The sequence below is a fragment of the Sarcophilus harrisii genome, chromosome 2 (assembly GCF_902635505.1).
Source record: "Sarcophilus harrisii chromosome 2, mSarHar1.11, whole genome shotgun sequence".
Taxonomy (NCBI): domain Eukaryota; kingdom Metazoa; phylum Chordata; class Mammalia; order Dasyuromorphia; family Dasyuridae; genus Sarcophilus; species Sarcophilus harrisii.
The window spans coordinates 464036022-464054558 of NC_045427.1; the positions used below are offsets into that span (position 1 = coordinate 464036022).

At 37.9% G+C, this 18537-nt stretch overlaps 1 protein-coding gene across 5 annotated transcripts in view; it reads right to left on the reverse strand.

Annotated features, from left to right (window-relative positions):
- Positions 1-8755, reverse strand: part of ABCC12 (ATP binding cassette subfamily C member 12) — a 79711-nt gene extending 70956 nt beyond the window's left edge. For all 5 annotated transcript variants that reach the window (XR_004232267.1, XR_004232268.1, XM_031954436.1 and 2 more), the window contains exons 1-3: positions 8548-8755; positions 5970-6137; positions 978-1133 (exon numbers count right to left, since the gene is read on the reverse strand). Coding sequence is in view for 3 of the 5 variants with exons in the window: in XM_031954436.1 (XP_031810296.1) it covers positions 978-1133; positions 5970-6088 (275 nt within the window). In the remaining 2 variants the exon portion in view is untranslated. The remainder of the gene's footprint in view (positions 1-977; positions 1134-5969; positions 6138-8547) is intronic.
- Positions 8756-18537: the final 9782 nt, after the last annotated feature.

Sequence of the window (18537 nt, forward strand, 5' to 3'; positions counted from 1 at the left end):
AAGCCCAGGAAGGAAAAGTTTTTTGTCTTCAGAATAGATAGATCTAAAGCCACATTGTATCTAAGGTTATACTAAGTTGCTAGTCTCTTTAAAAGCTATGTCTAACAACACAATTTATATAATAGGTAGTAAAATGGACTTCTGAATCTTTTATACTGCAACTCTGATTGCTGGAGAACAGCTTTGCCATTTCCACAAATTGCTGTACAAAGGGACTTTTTGTGAGTCTCTTGATTACAGGTGACAAAAGGAGATGGTTGCAACTGCTCAGTCTGTTTGCTATTATTCTCTTCTAGTTTTTTCAAAAGCATAAAAGTTGTGAAGTCGCCTATTCAGTAACATCTCTAAGCATTAGTAGGAAGAGACTCTCGAGGCAAAAGATGGCCTTTTTCTTTGAAAGTAAAAAGAGAAGAACTGCTTCTCCTCTTTGGCTCATGTATTTCTAAGCTAGTGGTCTAATGTTTCTTAATTGCCACCACCATCCATATTACTATTGCCAATAGTGTCCTCCATTAAAATATGTGAGTTGCCCACCACAGCTCTGGGACTCATTAGTTGTGTGACCTTAACCTTAAAAGTCCCTTAACTTTCCTTGGCTGTAATTCAGGAAGATTCCATTGTTGAAGTCCAACCTTATCCTTGTATCAAGGGGCATTACTTATGGTGAGGTCATCCTGAATAAAATGTTTTAACTTTGAGGAGCTTTTCTCCTACCTCCCATCACCCCACAGCAGAACGTTTGGGTATGGCACTGAGGTATGGGGAGAAGAATAGGGAATTCTACTAGGTTCAAAGAGTGCAATCTAGAAATAAAGAGGAGCCCCCTGACTATCTTTTATGATTAGTTTAATTTTCCTCAATCCATATCCTTTTGAGGGAATAATCAATTACAGTCGAGTGAAAGACCCAAAGCAAATCAGTTCCTTTAGGCACACTTCCATGGAAGCTTCAGAAATATTTTAATAAAGCAATGATACCTTTTTGCATTGATGTCTGATGTGTCATAAGGTGACAGTGGGGGCAAGGAGTTCATAGTCAGAATATGCTTGTAGCCTTTGACCATTATAGGTGTAAGCCAGGAAAATGTGGCGAATGAAAATAGCCCTGCATCATCAACTGGATTAGGAGCCAACCTGAGAGGAAAGAAAATATTTAGTATTCTTTGAATTTCTGTATTACCAGATGTCTGACTGGGGTTTTATTCTCTTATTTACAATCATAATATAACATGAGTAAAGGAGCCGGAGGAATGTATCACCATAATTCTGGCCCTATCACCCCTGTTAAGATAATAACAATGTCTTGCATGGTACTTTATAGATTTCTAAATTTTCTTCACATTTATCTCAGTTGAACCTTGTCATGGCCCTACAAGGTACAGAGGACATGGATCAAAGATTCATAGTTATAGGGGTGGACGGACCATAAAAGTCATTTTACATTTGAGGACAGTAAAGCTCAAGAGAGAATAAGTAGCTTTTCTGAGGTTACACAGTAAGTAGTAGAGCTGAGGTTTGGGTTGCTGCCCTCAATTGCTATTGTGTACCTTACAAGCTACTTCAACCTCTTAGCTTCAGTTTCCTCATCAATACAAAGGGAATAAAAATCCCAATACACATAGTATTATTGTCAAAATCGGGTTGAGACAATGTGCATTAAGTGCTTTATGAAACCTAAGTGGAAAATGCAAAAACATTTAGAAAATCCATAGTAAATAACAGCCCTTATTGTTGAAAAAAACTGAAATATGGAAAGCCCCTAAATAATTAAGATTTTGGAGAGGCCTTTGCTCATCTGTGCCTGGTAATCCCAAAAGTTATAAATTAGTGCCTATGTGGACAAGGCCACAGGTTTGTCCCTGTGGGGAAAATTAGCTTTGTTCAATTCCATCACTGACCAAACCTTTATTGAACGCTGTCTTACTATCCCATCTGTGAGAGATAAAGAGGAAGTATAAGATAGTCTCTTTCTAACCTCAAGGAGTTCACCATCACACCAAAGAGAAAAAACATACAACAAACAATTAGAAGCCAAATTAAGCCAGGTATTGTAATCAAAGGCTGCATCCCAGCCCTGGTCATCACAAATGAGTGGTTGCCATAAGAGGAAATAACTTAGTGTCTTTATGATCACCCTTTCTAGCACTGGCTGTACTTTTCATCCATTCCCCTCAACTCATTAGTCAAAGTGAACTCATTAGTCAAATAGTTGGAATATGTTCTCCATTACCATTTACAGGTACTCCCTTCATTACTCAGGTACTTCTCCTTCCTTACTTAAGATCCATATAATCCACATCTATCATATCAAAATTCTGGTAGCTGTTGTCTGCAGAACTCTAGGATATTCTCTTTCCTTCCTCAGTACCTGGCTCACAGTCTTTTTCTTCTTCTCACCTTCCACTCCCATACAAGGAGAGTTTAATGTATGTATTGCTTCTTCCTCAGATATGCTGATCTCCCAGTTCTATAGCCTACTTACTTCCAGTGACCATACTTCTACCCCATCTGTGAGAGATAAAAAGGAAATGTAAGATACTCTCTCTCTAACCTCAAGGATTCCACTCTCACCAGGAAGAAAAGGCATACAATAAACAATACAATACATCAAACAATTAGAACCCAAATCAGGCCAGCATATAAAAATGGTCATTACCTGGATCTTGCCATCATTAACAAATCAACCACCTCTATGTTTAAAAACTCTGAAATTCCATTATTGAGTAACAGTCTTTTTGGCTTTTCACCTCTTTCTCTCCCTCCTGTGTCTTTTCCTTCACCCCATGACCTCCAATACTTGACCACTCAGTTCTCTCCCAGAACGTCATTCCTACATTAGCCACTTTCCCCACTATGACTCCTTGGTAAATTAATGTAACTCCACATTGTCCTCTTCTAATCCCTTATCCCTTTATCATATCATAAATTGTCCCCTGTTATTTCTCAGCCCCAGATCACTCCCCAGTATCTGCTGCCTTTGTTCCTTTACACAAGCTGCTGAATAAAGCAGAAAAATCATGCAGCCATTCTGAGTCTACTATAAATTTATGTTCATAAACTCAACTTCCAGGCCTACACTACTGCTAGGCATTCCATCTCTACTTCACTTTGTAAACTCACTCCATTTTCCAAAGCAATTCTTCAAAATCTTTTTTTTACTTCTCAAACTTTCCATGGATATTACTCTCCCCATCTTCTCTACTGAGAATCTCACTTCAAATTTTACTGAAAAAAAAAATTGGGCCATTTGCTGAGCACACCTCCTGCTCAGCTTACATCACCCAGTTGTCTTCTGCCGTTATCACCTACTTTATCCCTACCTCACATAAAGAGGAGGGCCTATTCCTTGCCAAGACAAACCTCTCTTCCTGCATAAATAGTTCCATTCTATCCTGTCTGCTCCATCTGATTGCCTCCTCCATAATCCCCACTCTCTCATTTATTTTTAATTTCTGCTTATTGACTCCTTCCCTACTTTGTCCCTAGGGGACAAACATTCCCCTATCTCCCACATCCTCAAAAAACCCTCAATTCATCCTTTATCCCTCCTATTATTCCATTTCTTTCTTGCCCTTTGCAATAAAACTCCTTGAAAAGACCATCTTCAAGAGATGCTTTTACTTTTTCTCAACTCTCTATATTACTTCCAGTGTTATTATTCAAGCAGTCTCTCTAGAGTTTCTATGGGTATCTTAAATCCCAAGGCCTTTTCTGAGTCCTCATCCTTAATCTCTCTGTAGCCTCTGACAATTTTAATCACACTTTTATCTCCTGGCTCTTCTCCTACCTAGATAGAATCACTCCTTGGTTTTCTTTACTGGATCTTTATCCAGATAATTCCTATTAACATTGGGTGACCCATAGCGCTCTGTCCTGAACCCTCTTCTCTTCTCCCTCTATACTGTTTTTTTGGTGATATTAGTAGCTCCCATAGATTATACTGACAATTCTGAAATCCATTTATCTAGCCCTAAGCTCCCTGCTTACCTCCAGACTTGCACCCCCAAATGCTTTTCAGATACTTTGAACTGGATGTCAATAGACATGTTAAACTTAACATGCCCAGAACAGAGGTTCCAAAATGGAGTAATAATATATGTATCAAATATCTTGTCAATCATTATTCCCTTCCATTTCTCTACTATTGTCAAGGGTACCACTTCCCTTTTAGTTTTTCAGTATCACAGCCTATGGGTCATCTTCCATTACTCACTATCTCTTACCACCACCACCACCACCCCATCTAGCACTGATACCTCTCTGATACAGGCCTGTATCTCCTCACACCTGGACTGTTGCAGTGGCTTATGAGGGGAGGGGAGGGGGTTGTTTCTCAAAGGTTTCCTTCAGCTCTATTCATTCTACATATAGTCACCAAAAGTATTTGTCTAAAATGTAGATCTGACCATGTTCTGTACCTGTCCCCCTACACTAGCAGTAAGCTCCAGGGGTTTCCTTTCACCTTCAGGATCAAATGCACAATGCCCTCCAAAACCAATTCCCATCTCTCCAGTCTCTCCTCCCACGTGCTTTTCAATCCAATGATAGTGGCCACTTTTCCATTAAGAGAATAATCCATTTCTTGTTTCTGGGCATTTTCTCTGGCTGTCTTCCATGCCTAGGATACTCTTCCTCTTCATCTCTACTTGGTGGCTTCCTTTATGTCCCAACTAAAATCCCACTTTCTACAGGAAGCCTTTCCCAATTCCTTTTAATTGTGGAGCCTTCTCTGTTGATTGTTTATTATTTATTCTGTAGTTAACTTATTTGTATATAGTGTTTTTGTATTGTCTTCCCATTAGATTGTGAGTTCCTTTAGAGCAAGTATTATTCTTGTCTTTCTTTGTATCCCCAGAGCTTAACACAGCACCTGAACATAGTAGAAATTTAATAAATACTTATTAACTGTCTGAAAAGTCTATGGATTATTCAGCAGATCCATCTCTCCTGGAGCAGGATTTCTTTTCAAAGCCCATACTGTTCTGATAGTAGATTCAGAATGCTATAATCGCCTAGGAAGGGCAATACTATTGACACTGTCAGAATTCCTCTTAAGATTGGGAACAGAGACAGGATCCAACAGACCTAACTTTGATGGTAATTAGCAGAGCAAATCACTTAGCCACCTTAATTTTAACCTATCAATGAATGGTACTATTTAAAATGTGAGTTTTTATTTTTATCTATACAAGTGGGGATAATTAATATTTGCCCTACCTACCTCACAGTTATGAAGAAAGTGGAAGTCCTTTGAATCCTTTGGAAACTTTAAAACACTATGAAAATGTTGCCATTTTACAAGAGGTATAAGAAGGAGGCCCCAGGAAAAAACACCTCAGGAGATGATTCATAGCTTCAACTTCTAGTCACTTTTTTTTTTCCCCAGAGGCAGCTAAATGTTATTGTGGATAGAGCTTGAGTTAGTGTCATAAAGACCTGATTTCAAATCTGGCCTCAGACACTTTTAGTTGTGTGACCCTGAGCAAGACATTTAATCTCTGTTTAGTATAATTGCCTCAACTGTACAATGGGGATGATAATAATAACCCTACTTTACTGGCCTTACTTTGTGAGTTCTCAAACAAGATAATATTTGTAAACTGCTAAGCACAAGTCCTGGCACATGGTACACACTTAATATATGCTTGTTCCCTCCCTCTATCCTTCCCATGGATCTCAAAAAAGGGGGTAAAGGAAGGGAAAGAGAACTACTGGGCTGCACATGTACCCACCCACTCCTTGCTGGTACCACATCCTGCTCAAATCAGGAAACTCCAAATGCCATGATTGGGAATGCTGTTTTTCAAAGTAGCAGACACAGGACAATCCCTGCCTAATCCCCTGGTTCCAGAAGCAGTTGTAGGGGGAAAAAAAAACCAAGAGAATTTCAGATTAATGTCATCAGCTCCTGTAAGTATTGGACATTTTAAGTAACTTGTTCTCCTGATGAATTATGAGGGATGGGCTTACCTTGCACGGGGCCGTAAAGGAATCATTGTTTTTAAACTGGAATCATATCTCTCCACAAAGGATCGGCGCCGAGCCTTTCTGTCCAAATCAGAGATTAGGTAAGGGGCTTCACCTACCATGGTGAGTGTTGTTGGGTACTCAGGGTTCTTACCCCAGTGAAGCTTAAACCTGGAATGAAAACACAAGTTCAAGGAAGTTCTCTTAACACTATGTAATTAGAACCATCAGAAAAAGGATTTATTTTCTTGCAGTATTCCCAAAGCAGGTCCTGGTACTCCCAAATAACTTGACAACCCATTCTGTATACCAGACTCCTTTGACCATCCACAGAAGTCCGCCACTTCATGTATCCTTCCAAAATTAAATAGAAGTAAAGTGCAGAAACTCTCCATGCTCAGAACGTCTTTAAGGAGAGAAAAAAACATTCCTTTCCTCTTTCATATTTCCAACATCAATTCCCTATGTATGGTCTTCATTCAACATTTAATAAGTATGTATGTAGTACGTGACTAAGTGTTGCAAGAGATACAAAACTTAGCTAAGACACAAACCCTCCCCTAAAATCTATAGGAAAGGGGAAGGAGCAGAACATGCAGGTGAATAACATTTTTAATACATAGTATGGATTATTAGAGACTTAAACAAAGTTCAGTATAGGATTCACAAGTTGAAGTTGTTATCACTCTTGAGTGATCAGAAAAGACTTTATTCAGGGATTGATTTTCTTAAAAGGGAACCCACCCAACTTCCCTCCTCACAAACAAAATAATATTCCAAAACTTAACATTACTATCCTCTGTTATCAAGAACAATTGAGTATTAAGTATATTTATTTCATACTATGGCTTTTTTTATTTGCCTTTTTAGAAAGACAAAGCAATGAGAATACAGAGTAAAAAAGCCTAGGTTCTAGTGTTTTTTGTCCATTGATTTGCTATGTGATCCTGGGCAAGAAGTTACTTTGTTTCCCTGGACTTCTATTTCTTCCTCAATAAAATCAAGGTTTGAACTAGATGATATCTAAGGTCCTTTCTAGTTCTAATAGTCTACAAATCAATCTAGTTGATATTAAGGCATCTCAAAGGCTTTGGGCTCTAGGATGCCACACGTGGAAGTCCATGCCTACCTGACCAGCATCCAAATAATCCTATTTCAATAGGAAATTGGCACTGGGAGGTAATTTCCTTGAGCTCTCTGTGGGGAATGCATAGTTATGATTACCTAAGATAGCTTGGAAGCATTGCAGCTGGAGCTACATTTTGCTAAATTTGGCAGCCCCAAGGGGGGAAAATGGGACTTTAAAATCAGGAAGTCTGCTTTGGCTAACATTTCCATCCCGTATGTCATGGTATCCTGTGCCAGCAGTGAGAAACTGCCTAGAGTTGGAAATATGCTTATTGACAACCAGCTGGGTAAAGGAGGGGATGGCAAATGAAAGTCAGCCAGCTCATTGGACCTATTGTTGCCATTTTTGCTGCAGAGCCCAGCAGGACTCTAGACACAGATGACTTCTTTCACTCTGAGAGGCAAAGAACTCTAAAGCTGCAACAGGTTCTTTAAAAGATCATTGAGTGCCCCCCTTTCTTCCAGACAGGATTGTTCAGAATCCAATTTGAACATTTCAGACAGGACAAAAAGGGACTTTCAGTAAGAAAGCTTATTTCCAATCTTTCTTAGTGAAGCATTCATCAAATTCTTCCTTGGAATCCACCTAAACTCCTCTGGCTTCATTCAATACAGATGCTGTCTCATATAATACCCACACACTAAGAATCTCAACTTGGGGATTTGGCACGCCATCATCCTTCAAACTTCCCTTCTCTAGGCTGCTTATTATCCTTCTTCACAACAAGGAAAGGAGCTTCAAATTCATGTCCCACTCATTTTTTTAACTTCTCCTTCAAAAAGACTGACTAGTCTCAGAGCTCATAAGAGATCCTAGGAGGAACTTTCTTGGTACATTAGAAATTTTCCAATCCAACTTCCTTATGCAAATAAGAAAACTGAAATTCATAAAGGTTAAGTGATTTGCCCAATTCATACAGGTTCCAAATTCAATGCCAAATTCTGCTATACACTAAAGTCTATGAAACATACATAAAAGTTTATGCAAAATGCCATACAAACCTTAAAATGCCATATAAATATTCACTATTATTATTATGCCTATTTTTGCCCCATTGACCCATCCTTGTAATCTTAATATCCTCTAGTTTTGACTACACTTCACAAAGAACTGTGTGACCAATTGGAGTGATGGCCTTGGGAAGCTTAGACTGAGCTCAGTGGTGGTAGTCAGAGCTTTTCATAAGCATGGAGGGATTGAGTGAAAGAAGCAGAAAAGGAAGAGGGTATATCTTAGATGAAACAGTATGTGAGAGGTCAAGGTGATAAGGGACTAGGGAGAACATTTAAGTTCCATAGTTATGTCTACAGAGTCTCAATACTCTTAGAAGAGAAGTTTAAGAGTAGAAAGGCCTTGTGACAATCACCATGATCAAAGCTAATGGGAATATTATTAACAGGCAACTCTACCAATAATCCATGGCTAGGAATCAAGGCAAAGAGAACTTTTTACCTGGGTAGAAAATATAAATACCACAGTCCTCAGGCTCTAATAGGAGGAGGAAGGGGATATGGTATGTAATGAGAGCTCCAGGCTCTATCTGCCTCTGTTGCCTTTGTCTCTCTTTTTCTCTTTGATTCTCTGTGGTCACCATCCACAATTTCTCCCCTCTTACTTCCACCTGTAAGCTGGCCCCTTTCTCTCCAACTGTCCCATTCAACTGCCGTTCCCTCCACTCCTACCAAGGAACTCTCAGGAGCCAACATTCCCTTTCTTTCTTCATTAAAGGGACATAACCCCTTCCATGCACCAAGGGGTATGATCCGCTGCAGCTACTCAGTCTCCCAGATACTGTCCTGCTATATCCAAAATAAACTTTCATGTTTGTATATCCCCTGACGTGCTAAGTACTTTCATATTTACAGTTTCACTTCTCCCTCACTTATGGTTAGGTTAAAGCAGTTGTGATTCTATTTTATGCTTTATTTTTATTTTTGAGGCAAATGGGGTTAAGTGACTTGCTCAGACTCACACAGCCAGGAATTGTTAAGTATCTGATCTCAGCTTTGAACTCAGGTTCTCCTGATTTCAAAGCCAGTGCTCCATCTAGCTGCTCCCTCTCTCTATTTTATAGATGAGGAAACTGAGGCATACAAACGTTTGAATTACTTGCCCCAAAACATATATCTCTTTAATAGCAAAACTGGGCTTAGAACCCAGGGCTCCTCTGTACTTATAGTGTACTTTGTACCCCAACTATTTCCTGTTTCCCAAAGTATTTTTAATCCTGATAAATTGGAGTCTTGTCAGCAAAAAGTAAAAGAGCCAGCAGTGTTATTTTTTGGTTTTGGTTTTGGGGGGGGTTTTGCATATAAAGAATCTTTTCTCTTTTGATATATTATCTATATTGGTACAGGGAATTTTCGCACTGGATGTTTCCTACATCAATGAAATCTCAGGCTGAGCCAAAAAAAAAAAAAAAAAAACCACTGTAAATTCTTTGCCAGCAGAAGCATTCTTCATGCTTCTTATAAGCCCTTATACATAGTAAATATTCAATAAGTATCCATTAATTGAGTGTCTACATATAATATAAACTAAATGCAAAGGATTCAAAGCTAATGACCTATAAATCCTCTATACCACATTTTCTTTTCTTTTCTCCCCAGCTCAAAACACAGAAATTTGTGAACTTGTACAACTATTAGACTTCAAGAAATATGCCCAGTTTTTTTTTCTTCTCACTTTTTCCATAGGTCACTTTCTCCCCCTACTGTCTGCATATAGTATCTTTGCCTGGAGTTCTCACTAAGTGAAACAATATACCTAGGTGGCTGTAAGCAAACAAGCCCATAATCTTCCCTTTCCATACCCCCAAAAAAGGACATTGAAACGCTGGATTCAAGAGATGAGAAAAAATAGGTCGATTACAATGTTGGGAAATCAGTTATACAACTTGTTGGATTTTTTTTAAGCTGGAGAAGAAAAGATGAAATGTATTAATTTCTTCAACTATGTCTGATGTTTAATACCCCTTTTTGTCTTCTTCCCTCCATGAATGAAAATCAATGCCTTATGTTTTGCAAATTGCTTTCATATCTATTGTAGTAGCTCACTAAGTCTCATTAAAAAAGACACTGTGAATCAGAGAGGGTTAAGTGACAGCTTCGCACAGCTAGTTGATGGTAGAAGAAAAGTTGAAACCTGTGTCCCAATGTCCAGTGCAGTATTCTTTCTATTTCACATTGCCTACTAAAATGATCCAAATGCATATACAAAGGAAGCCATATCTATAGTTGATGGGACACAAACTATAAAGGGAAACTCCATTATAACGGATATTTATGCAGAGCTCTAAGGCTTGCAGGACACTACTATTGTTACCTTATTTGATCTTCACTACAACCCCATGAGGTAAATGGCATTATCCCCATTTTACAACTGAGGTTATAAGTAGCATAATTTTTTATGGATGTATGCATCTTCTCCCCTACTCCTTATGCCCCCCCCCCTCAATTTTTACTAGAATTTTATCACTTAAATTTTCCATCTTCTGAATCAATGGAGTAGTTATATGTCATCCCCAGGAACCTAGTACATAATAACTCTTTTGGACTAGGTGATTTTCAGGTATAGTACAAATGGTTCTCATTTCATAAAAGGAGACCATTGAGTAAACCTTTACATAAAGCAATTTTTACACAATACAAATTTGCCCACTGATGTGAAAGGGAGGGAGGAAGAAAGGCAGAAAAGGAGTGCTGAGCTGTGGTCAGCCACGTGAACAGAGAGAAATAACATGGATGGAAGGCAGACACATAGGGCCATACAGGGACACAAAGAGGAGGGGACAAATGGCATCTGGGGGTCAGTGGAGGGAAGACAGACATGGAGGGGCTGGACATGAAGATGGATAGGTGGGTGGAACAGAGCAAAGATTTCTCCTCTTGGCTCCCGAGATTTCAAACTAAATGGTGCTGGTTTCTGTAAACATCTTCTGCTTTTGCTTGGAGGGGAACATAAAATGGGTCCAAGTTAAAAGTAAAGAGAATTTGGTCATATGTAAGCAGCAAGACCCCTTGAGAGAAAGATAGGAAGCAATATATAATAGGTTCGTTAAACCATTGCCACTACCTCTCCTATCATCTCTTCTTAAACTCTAATAAAAACAACCTAGGTCCTGAGCCCAAGAACATCAGAAAGGGGAGCATCCCTACCATCATTTCACCGCAGGTCTTGCTTTCATCTGGCTTCCAGGGAATCAGTCCTTGTGAAAATGCAGCAGCAGCCGCTGCCTTCTCAACAACCATACTTGGAGTCCTTGGCATTGTCAGTAGTTCAACATGAGAAATAGATATGCTGAAAATAACATTAAAGAAAATATATTACAACTACTTTGCTGCTGCAACTTAAGGAATATGGGTTCTCATCTGACTTGAAGTTGAAGAATTTTAGGGGTTGACTCCTTCATTAGAATGTGAGTTCCTTCAAAGCCAGGACTGTCTTTGTATCTCTGGGGCTTAGAATAGTATTTGCACTTAAAATGTTTGCACTTAGAATAGTGTAAGCACTTTTATAAAGGAGCACTTTAGTCACTCTGTTACCTACTAGCCCACTCTCGAAATCCCACAAGCCTTAGGAGATGATCAGAAGATGAAACACTAGAGTAGGTGTCAGAGTGTGATTCAGAGTCATTGCTCATGGGAATCTTCATGCATGGTGCATAGTCTTCCTTTCAGGGAATTTAAGACAGATATAAAACATGATTTCTACCTTCAAGGAATTTACAATATTGTTGAGACAGCCAAAAATACTGACACAAAACTATTAGAGATAATAAAAATCTATTGGACTTAGCCAAAAGGCATTTGTTTGCCCAAGGCAAGATTACATCTTACATTTGAAAAAATAGATCCCCCCCATGTGACTGTCTACCAGAGACTTTGAGCTTTCACTGTCACATTTATGACTTGACATCATAAAATAGACCTTAAAGGCCACAAACATTAGGATTTTTCAATATTTTAAAAATACACAATTGTAAAAAGTCTTATTAAAATGTGTCTCTTTTCCCTTTCCTGTGTGTTGTGCCTTAGATAGCTGTCTACCTAAGCTAACCCTAATCCTGGCTCAGCAAATATATAATAAAGGGATAGCTTATGTGGTACAAACTGAATTGCTACAAGAGTTCTAAAACAGGACAAATCTTTGTGGATTGAAATGGTTAGAGAATGATTCATCAAACAAGTAGGATATGAACTGGGCCACATAAGCTAGGAGTCAGGTTGGCAGGGAGAAAAGAGGAGGACATTCCAGCTGTGGAGAAGATGATGAATAAAGGCCAGGAGGTTGAATGTATGCAATATGTTCACTTCTGGAGCAAGACCAGTCTTCCATTTGAACAAGGAACAAAATGCTTCATGGGATCCTGGAACATATTTCCCAGAATAGAGAAATATACTTGTTCAAGGAATGAGGGTAATGGTTTTCTCAAGTCTGGTGAGAGAGAATTGAAGCCCTCTGGTTTTAAACAGAAGCTGACAAGAAGAGCACAGCTGCATAAAGTAAAACATGGAGAAAGCAGCATCGAAGAGCCAAGGATTTGATGGGAGACTTTTTCATTAAGAGAGAATATCATACATTTCTTTCTTGACATGAGAAATAAATAGCTTGATACTGTTTTACCTTGAAGGCAGCTATGGTAATTTATTAGATGGTGATGACCGTTTAAGGGCAGAATGTTGAGCCAGGAAAGAAATTTATTCATAGACTGATAGAACTATGGAATAGTAGAGCCAGAAGGGACATTGTTTTTTATAGATGAGCAACTGAGGGACATGAAAGAGGAAGTGACTTGCTTAAGCCCAAATGTCAAGGCAACACAGAGTCAAGTTCTTCCTCCAAATCACAGTTCATAGGATTTCAAGCTCTATAAGACATAAAGATTTATCTGGCCTAACACCCTCCTTAAGGCTTGGAAAGAAGAATGTTTTGCCCAAGACCATACAGTGTTGATGACTGAAACAAAACTAGAATTCAGGCCACTTTGGCTCTCTGGGCAATGGTCTTTCCCCCACTTATTAATCATCCTGTTGTTGATTTCAGTTAAGAAAAATTTTTGGAACTTGTGATTAAGAGAGCCATCTTCATTCAGAGAGGACTGAAAGTAGATCACAACATAGTATTTTCACCTTTTTCTTTGTTGTTGTTGTTTGCTTACTTGTTTTTTTCTTTCCCATGTTTTCCTCTTTTCGATCTGATTTTTCTTGTGCAGCATGATAAATGTGAAAATATGTTTAGAAGAATTGCATGTTTAACCTATAATGGATTTCTTGCTGTCTAAGGAAAGAGGGAGAGAGGGAAAAAGAAAAATTTGGAACAGAAGGTTTTGCAGTGCTGTAACTATTTTTGCATATATTTTGAAAAATAAAAAGCTATTTTGAAAAAAAGGAATTTCTTAGAAACTTCTCTCCTCCTTTGCAGAAGTAAGAGTAAGAGAGAATTCATGGGAGTGGAACCTTACAATATTGTCAGTTTCTTTAAATATATTGATTTGTTTTACTAATGTTTCTCTTCTTTTTTCCTTTTTTCCTAAAAAAAAATGTTATATAGGATAGCTCTCTGGGAATGGTATAGAAGGAAATTTAGATGATATTTAAAAATAGGAATAAATTAATTTTGTTTTTAAAAAGTTTCTTAGAATGGAAATCAGCTACATAGATCTTAACCTGAAAGGTAATTTTCAATCCCCAGAAGAAAAACTACATTATTTCTGAAGTGGCCTAGTGTCTGGCATCTGTTTCCAAGAATTTGATCTTCAGGAATAGAGCCTCCTTATGTCTACATGAGGAGCGAAATTGGTGCCAGAGTTCTTTCAGAGGTAGTGAGGTGTGGTTTGAGGCAGACTCTGGGAAGAGAGAAAGACTTTTTAGCAAGGATTTGATCATCTGTTCTGCAGAACAATTGGTCATTGCAAACAAATCTTACTTCAGCTACCTTTTGGTATCATAGATTTATTTTTGTTTATATTATTGTACTCGTCATGTATATTCTCTTAATTCTGCTTTTCTTTATTTCTTTGTGTCAATTCATATGCATCATCTCATTTTTCTATGAATTTGTCATATTCATTGTTTCTTACATTGAGTGCGATAATACTCTTTCACACTGATAGACCACAATTTCTTCAGCTATTTTCCGATTGAAATGTACCTACTTTATTTCAAATTTCTTCACTGCTACAAATAAAGCTATTTTTTTGTATCAACCTGTTATTTCATTAATATAAAAAGATTTTGGCAAGAAATTTTCACCTAAAATACAGAATAACTACTTTGTTGCACTTTTAAATTTTTTAGTTTTAAAGAGTTGCTGTGTCACTAAGAAGAGATTTTTTCCCAGAATCACACAGCTAGTATATATGAGAAGTAGGATAGCTATGAATATTTTGGTATATTGGACTTTTCTGTCCCTTGGGGTACATATCCAGTAGTGAGATCATTATGTAATAGTAGCTTCAAATAGCCTCTCCCACAGAGAACAAAGATACAGTTACAATGTTTTTAAGTCAATAAAATCTCTGATCTGGGTGTTCCATAGACATCTTAAACTCAACTTATAAAACCAAAGATCACTCTTTCTCCCCCAGTGGCTCTCCTCTTCCTAATTTCCCATTTACTTTTTCCCAATTAGTGCATCATTCTTCAAGTGAAACAGGTTTGCAACCTAGATGCTATCTTTTACTCACTCATTTCCTGTAGCTATCTGTTTCCCAGGTTGGGTTGCTTTTACCTTAAAAACATCTCTAGCATATGGCCTCTTTTCTCTTGTTGCAAGCCTCCATTATTTCACACCTACCCTAGGATAGCCCGCTGGTTCTTCTGCCGCCATCCTATCCCAGTGTATCCTTCACTCAATTTCCAAAGTGATTTCTGACCGTGTCATTCTTCCTTACTACTAATCTGTCTAAACGACATTGATTCCTTATGACCTCTAAGATCAAATACAAAATCCTTTTTTTGGTTTTCAAAGCCTTCCTAACATGTACTCCCTACCTTTTCGGTCTTCTTACATTTTATGCTCCATCCTACCTTGCTATGTATTCTCAAATCCAGCAGCCTTGGGCTCCTTGTCTAAAACAAGACATTTTGTTTCTTGATATTTTCATTAGTGGTCCCCCATCCATAGAATCCTCTCTCTCATTTTTGCTTCCTGTCTTCAAGTCCCAGCTAAAATCTCATTTTCTATATGAAATCTTTCCTGATCACCTTTACTCCTAGTGTCTTCCCTCTATTGATTATTTCCTATTTATCCTGATAATAGCATGTTTACATATATATATATGTATATATATATATATATATATATATATATATATATATATATATATTGTTTGATAGTTGTCTCACATTAGACTATGAGCTCCTTGAAAATAGGGACTATCTTTTGCCTTTCTTTGTCTGCCACTTAGTCTAGTGCCTGCTATATTGTAAGTGCTTAATAAAGTTTATTGACTACAAGTGATAGTTTAATTGTCATTCAATTAGGAATCTGTGAAGACTGAAAGTTTAACTGCCAGGGGGGCAGCTAGGTGGTGCAGTGGATAGAGCACCAACCCTGAAGTCAGGAAGACCTGAGTTCAAATCTTCTGGGCAAGTCACTTAATCCCAATTGCCTCAGTGAAAGAGAGAAAGAAAGAAAGTTTAACTGCTATTCTGGGGAAACTGTTATCTGTGATGGCTGAAGAGAATATAAAGTAAAAGAACTAAGAGAACTTATTTCCTGACAGAACTCAGCTTGTCTATTTGGAGGGAGGGGGGCCGGTAATTGAAAAGAATTCTTGAAAAGAGGTTTTTTTTTATCAGAATCTTGAGATTGTGGTTTGATGTTTACAGAATTGAGAAGTAGTTGCAGTTAAAGGTGATTTTTTTGTCCTTTGTTACAGCAAGTACTTATTAATTTAATGACTTCAAATACATTAATATGATAACTATATCTTTGTTGTATTGTTGACTACCATGATAATAAATAGCACAGTCAATACAGTTATTTCTTTAAGCTTAAGATATTAGTAGATTTGACATATAAAAGATATGGTCAAAAGCTTATAGAGGGAAAAGAAGTTTCTCCAGTTTGTTAAACAATATTTAATAAACCAATATGGGGCTCCAAACTGACTAATGAAGATATTACAATTTATTTGCAATGACCAATTGTTCTGCAGAACAGATGATCAAATCCTTTGATTTGGAAAAATCAAAAACACTTTTTAATTCTTTTAGAATCTGAATGAATGGATAAGAATGAATAAGAAAATGAGCTAATAGCAAATGGAGAAAGAGGTGACCATCCTCCTTGAGTTATGAATAAGGAAATTTGACCTCTGATTCAATTGTTATACAGTGAGTGACTTCTCTTCCTAGCTTTCTTTCTATTATCACAAGATGTAAACTGTTCATAAAAATAGTAATCTAATAAGACTAGATTGTGGTGGGCCCTGAATGTTAGTCTTGTCTCTCAGAAACACTTACTAGGTCATTAAATGATTGCATAATGTTTTTCTTTTTTGTAGCAACACAGGAAGACTTTAGGGGTTGTTGCAAAGTATGCTAACTGCTTGTCCCCATGCTAAGAACCATTTTCCTTTTGCTTTACTCTTTGAAATATACATTTTAGCTCCCACTCACCCAGTGAATGCACATTTTAAAATTTTGTTTCTATGAGTTCTTTAGAAATTCTATTGTCTTCATCTGCTCTTATAAGTATGGAAATACTTGAGTGAGACAGAATAGCTAGCACTTCTGAGTTGGGCTATGTTAGAGAAATATCTGATTCACAGTTTAGCATGTATTAGATGACGGATTTGGTCCAGACCACCAGGATTGTGCCAGTGGTGCTGCTCCTTACTTTGCTTCAGAATGAGTGAACCCTTTTGTGTATTCAGTCTAAAATTGTTTAGCTCAGAGGGGATCTTGTTGTAGTTCTTTAACATGTGAATCCCTTCATCCCTAATTTTTGAGCTGCTTTGCCAACAAAGCAAGGGAGTTCAGATTTAAACAACTCTTAGTCTACAACTATGAATTAGGGAGTAGGACTGGCCTTACATGTAATTGGAGTAATCACCTATGATAGGGTTTCTTAACCTTTTTTGTGAGGTGATTTCAGGGGGTGCTAGGAAGGTTTTAATGTCCTAGGAGAAAAAAATTCACTTCTATCTGCTGGTAGATACCTGAAATTCCATTAAATATTCATTATTTTAGTTTCAGATTCAGGATAAAATGCAAATTCTTTCTTGCTTTCTCTCTCAATTTACTCTCAAATCCTGCTATTCCCTTACTTTACCAGGAATAATATTCCAAGACAATATTTTCCTTATTTTATGGTCTGAAGAATTATGGTGTGCTACATAATGTGAAGATGAATTTAGTATGAAAATTTTAGAGCTAGAAATATTTTCCTTAAAAATAATTAAATGTTTTTTTTTTTAATGAAGCAATTGGAGTTGAGTGAACTTGCCTAGGATCACATAGTTAATAACTGTTAAGTGTCTGAGGGTGGATTTGAAGTCAGTGTCTCCATACTTCAGAGTTGGTGCTCTATTCACTGCACCAAATAACAAGATTGAATACCTAAAGCTGAAAAAGAGGTTAAAAGCCAACTCTCTTATTCTATTAAAAAAAAAATATCCAGGGAGATTAAATGATTTGCCCAAAGTAATAAAGGTAGTGATAGAGTCAGTATTTTAATCTAGATCCTTTTACTCCAAATCTGGTTTTCCCCATAACTTTCCCATTGTTTTACAGGTATTCCACACCTCTAAGAGGCCTTGGAGCAACAGTTAAAAGTTCAATCAGAGAACTTAATGGAAAGAGAACTGAATTTGGTTTCACAAGGCCTGGGACGGAACACTAGTTCAGCCTCTTATTTGTTGCTATGTTGTATTCTAAGTCCCTCTTCCTCTCCAAATCTCAGTTTCTTCTTGTATTAAATAAAAGGGATGGACTTTAAGTAACCTCTAAAGACCTTACATATCCACATCCTCTTGTTTCAAATTCTAAAGTATTCTAGGGCCAAGTCAGTTTGAGAAATGCAGCTCCTGGGTCTTAGAGACAATTGGCGTGTCATTGTGACTGGGGGGGGGGGGGGGGGGGGGGGGGGGGGGGGGGGGGGGGGGGGGGGGTGTCATAGATCAAGGAGAGAACTGAATACCTGGGGCTGAAAACACACACACACACACACACACACACACACAGTCTTCCCTGGTCACTTCTGGGAGATTTAGCAGAACAGTCAGGCTGGAAATCAGGCTCTGGCTGTGCCTCATTTTTGAAATGATTCTGACATCTGGTGGTCAAGTTAAAAGTAAAGGAAACTGCAGCAGATTCAGCCTGTGAGACTGTCAAAAAGCTTCCCCAAGAAATAGGGTACTGGCACCTGTCAAATCAGAACCGGAGATGTGATGGTCTCATGCATATCTCTTCTTGGGTGCCAGCGCTGGACTTT